This window comes from Haematobia irritans, chromosome 4 (assembly GCF_050003625.1).
Source record: "Haematobia irritans isolate KBUSLIRL chromosome 4, ASM5000362v1, whole genome shotgun sequence".
In the NCBI taxonomy this organism is placed as follows: Eukaryota; Metazoa; Arthropoda; class Insecta; order Diptera; family Muscidae; genus Haematobia; species Haematobia irritans.
The window spans coordinates 169,383,596-169,393,227 of record NC_134400.1 but is presented as its reverse complement, the minus strand read 5'-3'; the positions used below and the strand labels follow the sequence as shown (position 1 = coordinate 169,393,227).

The following is a 9,632-nucleotide window of genomic DNA, read 5'->3' as shown; positions in this document are numbered from 1 at the left end:
TAAATCTGAATTATTTTCTTTTATTTTGTAGCTTTAATTTTAGGTATAATGCATATATATTTACTTCATATTTTCCATATCGTTTTAGGATTTATTTCACATTCATTGGTTGCATTTTTTTTTGCTGACTATATATATGGGACCTATATCTTAATCTGACCCGATTTCGAATATATTTGCAGACTTAAAGAGTCCTGCAAACAGATAGATGTATGTATATTTGGGAGAGTTCGTCCTTGGGCCAAGAAAACACCCTGTGCAAAATTATGTCGAAATAGACTAATAATTGCGACCGGAATCTTGCGAACATCAAATACATGGACAGACTGATACCAATGGCTTGATCAACTCGGGAGGTGATTCTGAGTCGGCCGTTTTATATTTTATGCTGTTTAAAACCAATATTTCTGGTCGGCATATTTTTTTGTAGATCAAAGTTATTAAACCCTAACCACTATGTGGTTTGGGGTATAAAAATGACAGCAACACTTTTTGAGTATATTTATGGTAAAGCTATTATCTTTAAAGAGCTTTCACATTCTTAAATAAAAAGGGAATTCAATAAATATTTTTTGTGATATCTTTATTTAATGATTTTAGTTACAATATATCCAATAATATAATAATCATAGTAATAATAGTAATGATAGATTAATAAACAATTATGTAAGCAAAAAAAAAAATTATTAATATCATATAAAGTTGATTGAACCTCATTACTCAACTAAATGGTGTTTTGCGAAAATTTTACAAAATCGCAATAAATGCGCTATTAAAATAAGTTCCATCTAAAAAAAATACATATAACGAAAAAGTGTAGACAATACATACATCAATTTTACATATATTCATTTGTGTTATTTTCAAATAACTAATAATCAGATATGTTAAAATTATTGTATATTGTTTATAGTTGGTATACATATGTGTATAAATATATATTAAAAAAAACACATTTAAAATAATATTCCCTTTATGCATAAAACAAAACTAAATCCTATTAAACATATTTTTCGTTGAGGGGAATCATTTACCATTGATAGAGGTCTTTCATTTAGGGATTTTTTTTTTATAATTTTACAGAGATATACAACTTTTTAGACCTTCGTCCTCATTATCACCATCGTCATCATTAAATGCGGTATAATATGTACACCGCAAACATAGTTCGATGTTACATAAAATCCTCGTTACTTGAAATTTAGATTTGATGTGATTTTCATCAGTCCTCTATGTCTTTGTGGACGCTGAACGTTTCGTTTTCCAATTTGATTGGTTTCTTTATTCGTTTCGATCCAGTGCCTGGCACTGCTTTTATTGTTCCATTGGTTGGTCGCTTCCTTAAATTCAACTACGCGTTAGCATGCCATTAATCATGATATTGGCCAAAGCGTTACGTCTCTTTCGCCAGGCTCCCATACCCTGAGCGTGATACTGTAATTGAGTGTACCATTGTTTAGTGCGAACATTGTCTTCGGCCTGAAAAGATAATGAAAGGAATACAAGTTTGATTGCTGATAGTCAAGGAAAGGTGTGTATTTATTTGAACAGATAATATGGGATGTCATAGAAAAGTTAAGATAAGTCCAATAAATATATAGGAAAAAAAAACAAGTATATATATATTTACCATCATGAATCAAATCTAAATGTGCCTTATTAAATTTTGATAAAAAATATTTATCAAGAAAATTATTCAAAATTTGATAAAGTTTGTTGGTCATATCGTGATATTTGAACAATGAACATAGTTTCATTTACAATATCGGATTCGGATTTGAGTTAAAACACCCAGCTGCTGTAGATTTTAATTCGAGATGGAATAAGTTTGAGTTAAAAACAAGTATATACGGCCGTAAGTTCGGCCAGGCCGAATCTTATGTACCCTCCACCATGGATTGCGTAGAAACTTCTACGAAAGACTGTCATACACAATCGAATTACTTTGGTTGTGGTATCTGAAACCTTCTTAACATCGTTTTTTAAAGTAAAGTTAAAAAGTTATGTATAGTTAAGTCTACAAATAATTACGAATCGATATGGACTTTTTGCACGGTACGTATAGAGCCAGAATTGAAATATGGGGGTCGCTTATATGGGGGCTATGTACAATTACACACAAAATTTTTTTTCTGGTTCAATCACGAAATTAATTGATCCAATTAATTTTTTAATTGAAATGTCTTCAATCACAGAAATGATAGTATCAATTAAAAAATTAATTGAAGGTCAATTAAAAAATTAATTGATCCAATTAAAAAATTAATTGATACTATTAATTTTTGTGATTGATTTTTGTTTCAATTAAAAAATTTGTTGAATCAATTAAATTTTTAATTGAATATTTTTTAAAACTCAATTAAAATTTTAATTGGAAAAATTTTCGTGAAATTTTTTTCTGTGTATGAACTTGATATGGACCAATTTTTGTGTGATTGGGGATCGATTTATCTGAGGGCTATATATAACTATAGACCGATATGGACCTAGTTAGGCATGGTTGTAACGGCCATATAATAGCACAATGTACCAAATTTCAACTCACTCGGATGAAATTTGCTCCTCCAACAGGCTCCAAAACCGAATCTCGGGATCGGTTTACATGGGGGCTATATATTATTATGGACTGATATGGACCACCTTTGGCATGGTTGTTAAATATCATATATTACCACTACGTACCAAATTTCAACCAGATCGGATGAATTTTGCTTTTCCAAAAGGCACCGGAGGTCAAATCTGGGGATCGGTTTATATGGGAGCTATATATAATTATGGACTGATAGGAACCAATTCCTGCATGGTTGTTGGATACCATATACTAACATCACGTACCAAATTTCAACCGAATGGGAAGAATTTTGCTCTTCCAAGGGGCTCCGGAGGTCAAATCTGGGGATCGGTTTATATGGGGCCTATATATAATTATGGACCGATATCGACCAATTTTTGCATGAGAGTTTGAGGCCATATATTAACACCACGTACACAATTTCAACTGAATCAGATGAATTTTGGTCTTCCCAGAGGCTCCGGAGTTCAAATCTGGTGATCGGTTTATATGGGGGCTATATATAATTATGGACCGATACGGACCAATTTTTGCATGGTTGTTAGAGACCATATACTAACACCATGTACCCAATTTCAGCCGGATCGGATGAAATTTGCTTCTCTTAGAGGCCTCGCAAGCCACATTTGGGGGTCCGTTTATATGGGGGCTATACGTAAAAGTGGACCGATATGGCCCATTTGCAATACCATTCGACCTACATCAATAACAACTACTTGTGCAAAGTTTCGATAGCTTGTTTCGTTCGGAAGTTAGCGTGATTTCAACAGACGGACATGCTCAGATCGACACAGAATTTCACCACGACCCAGAATATATATACTTTATGGGGTCTTAGATCAATATTTCGATGTGTTACAAACGGAATGACAAATTTAATATAGGGTATAATGAACACTGGTATGCCATGAAGACAAAAGATCCAGTGTTTTTTCTTAATTTTGGTTGAAAAAAATATTTCTAAAAAAATAATATTTTTTTTGTGAAAAAGAGTCTTCTCTTTACAACCTTATTTTTTATGTTGAATATTGAATATTGGTGACGATTTTTTTTAAATGGCGAACATATTCATTAATTACAATTAATGATCGATAATTAAGATCAGACTTAAAATCAGCTTAATGTTAATAAATTGGTTACGATATTTTTATTTATTTTATTATTTTTATTTTGTTTATCAATATGAAACAAATTTAGTACGACCGGTAAAGAAATTCACTATTCAACAATTATGAATAGTGAATTTCTTTACTGGGTTTGTATGTGATAAAATGCCTATGATATTTTTGTTGAATAGTGGATTTTTTTATCAGTTAAAATTGAAAAATTTTCGATGAAATACCTACAACTCTTGACATTTTATTTGGATCTTCGTATTTTTTATCAAATAAAATTATTTTTGGTTCTGTGCAGATTGGATTTAAATAAGCATTTTTTTGAGAATCCTAAGCATATCAACTAAACTTGAGAGAAATTCCGATGAAATAACCCTTTCATATGGGTTGAAATCTGATTTCTATACACTTTGAAATCTGATTTCTATACACTACACATAAAAGAAAGTAAATTGTTTTATAGCAAGAATGGACTACGTCGTGCGAAAATTGAACTTAATTATACTCCACATTTTGAGATTTCCACAAAGTGTTGTTAAACCAGGAACATTTAATGGCCTGATGAACATTTTAACTACAACTCACGAAATTACACCCCCCTCATTGGCGCCAAATCATGACCATTTTAACCATACAGTAGTTCATTCTTACTACTTTTAGGAATCGTACAAAAAAATTTCTTTTGCGTTACTTCATATTCAACTTATGTGTACGGTCTTATACCCTCGGAATTTATACGTTTGTTTGGAGTAGTGCAAACTTGGATCATATCCAATGAATTTTACATTTATTTACATTTTTGAAATAATCTTCATATACTCGTACACCGGCATCACGATTTAACTTCTTCAGGCAGTCCGATGAACTTCTCTCTTATCACTGAGTGCTAATAAGAAAACGATCACGACGCTTAGGATCATTTTACTAGTAGGGAACTAATACTTATTACTCTACATATTACACCGAAAAAAAGTGAACTGTTTTATAGGAAGAATGAACTATCTCGCACAAAAATTGAACTAAATTTTACTCCACATTTTGAGATTTCCACAAAGCGTTGTTAAAACCAGGAAATTTTAATGCCCTCCCAGCAAAAACTAGGTAACCACATCTCATTACAATTGACATTACCAGGAGTAAAGCTGTCATTACACGTTGCATTACATTGCGGCGAGATATAATGACTAACTAGTAATAGCAAAAATAAATACTTCTCGGTAATTTTCGAATTGTTATTCTCAAAATTTATGCAGTTGTAGTTAACGAATTAATAAAATAGAATAAATGATGGTACCATAAGGTATAATTATTCACATAATCGAGCACTTACATAAAAAATCAAAAATAATATGTAATGTAACGGTAATTCTGAAAATTTTTCCGTTAAGAAATTTTGATCACAAATATTTCATAATAATTGTGTTTAATGACATTGTCATATTATGTTTTAAATAAATGCTTTCTTATACCTCATTCACATTACACTTCCAAAATGTGCTTAAACTAAATTTCAAATGCCATTAGCCTTATAAAAAAGAGACTTAAAATCCACTTTTAGTAGATTTTGAACCTTATGTGAATTGGCTATTGGATATATTATAACGTAATTTACGAATACAACTCCCTTAAACAACCTACATTTATTTCTATTTTAAGTGTGAAATTAATTTGCATCTTATTTAGATTATTTATTAGATTTTTTGTTTATTTATACAATATTCGTTTCTATTCAAGTAGTTCTCCTATTACAGCATCACTCGCCATATTTTGATGCATTGTAATCGGCGATAGAAATCAATATTTTCGAGATTTGGTTGCCTGAGACAATAAGTGGCTATTTTGCAAGCTTTGGTGTATCTACGAATAAGTCATTACATATTAGGTGATTATATGCTTTAAATGCACTACTTATTTTATGGCCGAAAGTATGCCTGGGGAGAAGTACTTTCCTTCTAGGAAAGTACTTCTCTCTATGTAAATGTAATCGGAAGCGATGCCAATTAATAAGTGGTTATTAATTTTTAAATAGGCTTACCTACAACATTACCGGGTAATGAGAGTTTTTGCTGGGCTGTTGTATTTTTTAACTACAGTTCATGAAATTAACATCATCTCATAGAAGAAAAAATGAACTAAAAGTAAAGAAGAAAATCATTGGCACCATTTTACCCATACGGTAGTTCATTCTTACTATTTTTGGGAATCGTACGAAAATCTTCTTTTGCTTTAGTTCATATTGAACGGTCATTGAACTTTATACTCACGTTTAGTTCATAAAATTTTTGAGACATACTTAACAAAAGTAAGATTTCATAAGCTGTGGAAAATTTCGATAAAAATAATAAAGTTTAACTACAAGCAAATAGATTTTTTACAATAAAAATAAGTTAAATTTAGCGTTAGTTTAACTACTGAAATTTTTTTCTGTGTACTCTCAAAATCCAGAATTTTTTAAATCACTTCTTTAGCAAGGCAAATAACAGTTGATATCTAGTTAAAGTGAATTTTGGAAGTAAAATGTGAATGCGATGATATAAAGTCTTGAATTTAATGCAAATAAAATTTCTTTTATTACACTTCATTCCCTGTAGTTCGATTCATAGTGATATTGCTCATATTTTCGAGCAAGAAGCTTTATTAAGGATTTCCTTCGTCCACTACCACATCACCATTGTATTAGTAGATTTACTTTGGCAATTGTGTTAGCCTGGAAAGGTGTACTTACTTTAAATATGAAAGTGTCCTTTGATGAGATCTCCTGTATCTCGAAATATTCATCCCAATCAGCTTCACTGCATACCACACATCGATCCAAATACAATGGCTCACGTATCAGGGCATAACGTCCACACTTCTCTTTGACCAACAACAATGAGGCCTCTCGAATTCCGGTATGCTTGTTAAAATTCAGTTTATCTGACATGACTTTTTCTGCCTTGTAATTGGTACTTGGCTATATGTGTGGTTGATGTGTAAGGATAGTGAAAACATCACACCAGAACCAGGGGAAAAAACAACAACAAGCAGCATCCAACATTTTGCCGTCATGTTCATGTTTGTTGCATTGGTGGTTGGTATAGGTTGGTTGGTTAGCAAATGTTTCATGAATTGAATATTGAATAGAAAATTGTTATCGTCATCATCAGCAGCATAGTCGTCGTCGTAGTTGTGTTTGTTTCCAATGTACATGCGTTTGAATGTTCGTCCACATGGTAACCAGGAGCCAGGATGTTAAAGTGTTGATAACATAAACCAAATGCAACCAAGAGATCCATGCAAGATGATGGCAGGCCAGCCAAGAGAGACAGGGAGTTGAAATAAAAACGAAAAAAAAAATCAATTGTAAGAAATCTTTAAAGGAGCACAAAAAAAAAATCGGATACTTTTCATTGATATCTATAGATTGTTCATCTCTGGTTCGAACTAGGCATTAAAAACTAGTACATCTAAATCTTTATCCGGACTAAATGTGTCCTGCTGATATTCATTTATTATGGGTGTCACTATTACTTTTTCCGGAGAAATTGTTTTGAGAGTTTGCTATTAGTTTTGGTCTTCGATAAGGATGAGTGCAAAAAGTTCCAATTACACATTTATAGGAATTTCTTCTTTTGTCTTATATCTCTTTTGCCAGCATTGTTTGGGAAATTTTAAAAGGATATGACCTAAATTAAGAACGTTTCTATGAAATAGAAATGTTTGGTGGGGTAGTGTTATTCAAAAGCTTTAGCAAAGCTTCACTGTTATGGAATCTGGAAAGCCTCTCAGAATTGGTAAACTGATTCAAAAATAATATTTTTTTGTGGCAAGCTAATTGTTTTTATATCCTCATACCGTTTGTAACGCATCGAAATATGGACCTCAGACCCCATAAATAATATATATTCTTGGTCGTTGGAACCAAGTTAACTTTCCCGAACAAAACAAGGTATCAGCTTAAAACCTGACACAAGAAGTTTTTATTTATGTACACCGAAAACAGTCCATTGTTAAACTGATGCTAAATATAAATTAATTTTTTTGCAAAAAAAAAAAAATGGTTTTAGTTTAATATTATTTTTTTTTTAATTTCCACAGTCCAATTTAAATTTCATTGAACGGCTGTAGAAATAAGTTTACCGAGGATCGAGGACCCTCCTAGGTTAGGTTAGGTAAAGTGGCATCCCGATATTTCAGGCTTGCTTGGACTATTCAGTCCATTGTGATACCATTGTGGTGAATTTCTCTCTTATCACTGAGTACTGCTCCTTTTCATAGCCGAAAAGGAGAGAAGCACTCAGAAATGTCAACAGAAATACGTAGAGGGGATAATCCACTGCTGAAAAACTTGTTGGTCGAAACTGGGTTTGAACCCACGACACTGTGTATGCGTGGCGGGCATGTTTACGAGCCACTATGGTGAAATGGTTGGCATGTCACCGTAGCATCACTAATGTATGACCCAGAAACCAGAGTTTTACTTTGATTTGCTTAAAAGTTTTCACAAGGTGTACAATTACCCAGCAAAAGACCTTCCAAAAAAAGTAGTTGAGATCCCCAATTTGTGATCCGGAAGTAGTACAAATTTGGATCATCTCCAATAAATTTAACATGGGCTTGTCATAGGACGGAAATACTCCGTGTTTGCATTGCTTTAGAAGCTGTGCCTTTTATTAAACCCTGCTCCACACTGTGGAACAGGGTATTATAAGTTAGTGCATATGTTTGCAACACCCAGAAGGAGACGAGATAGACACATGGTGTCTTTGGCAAAAATGCTCAGGGTGGGCTATATATATATATATATATATATATATATATATATATATATATATATATATATATATATATATATATATATATATATATATATATATATATATATATATATATATATATATATATATATATATATATATATATATATATATATATATATATATATATATATATATATATATATATATATATATATATATATATATATATATATTTCGCCCGATATGGACTTATATGGCCCCAGAAGCCAGAGTTTTACCCTAATTTGCTTAAAATTTTGCACAAGAAGACCAATAAGTACTATAGTCAAGTGTGCCAAATTTTATTGAAATCGGTTCAGATTTAGATATAGCTCCCATATATTTCTTTCGCCCGATATGGACTAATACGGTCCCAGAAGCCAGAGTTTTACCCCAATTTGGTTGAAATTTTGCACAGGGAGTAGAATTAGCGTTGTAGCTATGCTATATAGCTTTCGCCCGATTTACACTCATATAACCACAGAGGCCAATATTTTGCTCCGATTTAGTTAAAATTTTGCACAGGGTGTAGAAATAGCATTGTTGCTATGCGTGCCAAATTTGGATGAAATCGGTTCAGATTTAGATATAGCTCCCATATATAGCTTTCGCCCGATTTACATTCATATGACCACAGAGGCCAATTTTTAACTCCGATTTAGTTGAAATTTTGCACAGGGAGTAGAATTAGCATTGTTGCTATGCGTGCCAAATTTGGTTGAAATATGTTCAGATCTAGATATAGCTCCAATATATAGCTTTCGGCCGATTTACACTCATATGACCACAGAGGCCAATATTTTGCTCCGATTTAGTTGAAATTTTGCACAGGGAGTAGAATTAGCATTGTAGCTATACGTGGCAAATTTGGTTGAAATCGGTTCAGATTTAGATATAGCTCCAATAGCTTTCGGCCGATTTAACTCATATGACCACAGAGGCCAATATTTTGCTCCGATTTAGTTGAAGTTTTGCACAGGGTGGCACGCATTGTAGCTATGCGAGCCAAATTTTAGTGAAATCGGTTCAGATTTAGATATATCTCCCATATATAGCTTTCGCCCGATTTACACTCATATGACCACAGAGGCCAACTTTTAACTCCGATTTAGTTGAAATTTTGTACAGGGAGTAGAATTAGCATTGTTGCTATGCGTGCCAAATTTG

General features: G+C 32.4%; 1 protein-coding gene across 1 annotated transcript; it reads right to left on the bottom strand.

Annotated features, from left to right (window-relative positions):
• Positions 1-705: 705 nt before the first annotated feature.
• On the bottom strand, positions 706-6,636 carry LOC142234154 (uncharacterized). The gene is made up of 2 exons (XM_075305236.1): positions 6,413-6,636; positions 706-1,479 (listed from the first exon to the last, which is right to left on the bottom strand). Exons 1-2 carry the CDS (start codon positions 6,608-6,610, stop codon positions 1,348-1,350), a joined length of 330 nt encoding a protein of 109 aa, XP_075161351.1. The 5' UTR covers positions 6,611-6,636; the 3' UTR covers positions 706-1,347.
• Positions 6,637-9,632: the final 2,996 nt, after the last annotated feature.

Excerpts from the sequence above, each read along its gene's own strand:
- LOC142234154 (XM_075305236.1), bottom strand. The coding sequence starts at position 6,610 with ATGTCAGATAAACTGAATTTTAACAAGCATACCGGAATTCGAGAGGCC. Across the intron at positions 1,480-6,412 it reads AGGACACTTTCATATTTAAA|GCCGAAGACAATGTTCGCAC; the intron begins GTAAGTACACCT and ends TTATCTTTTCAG.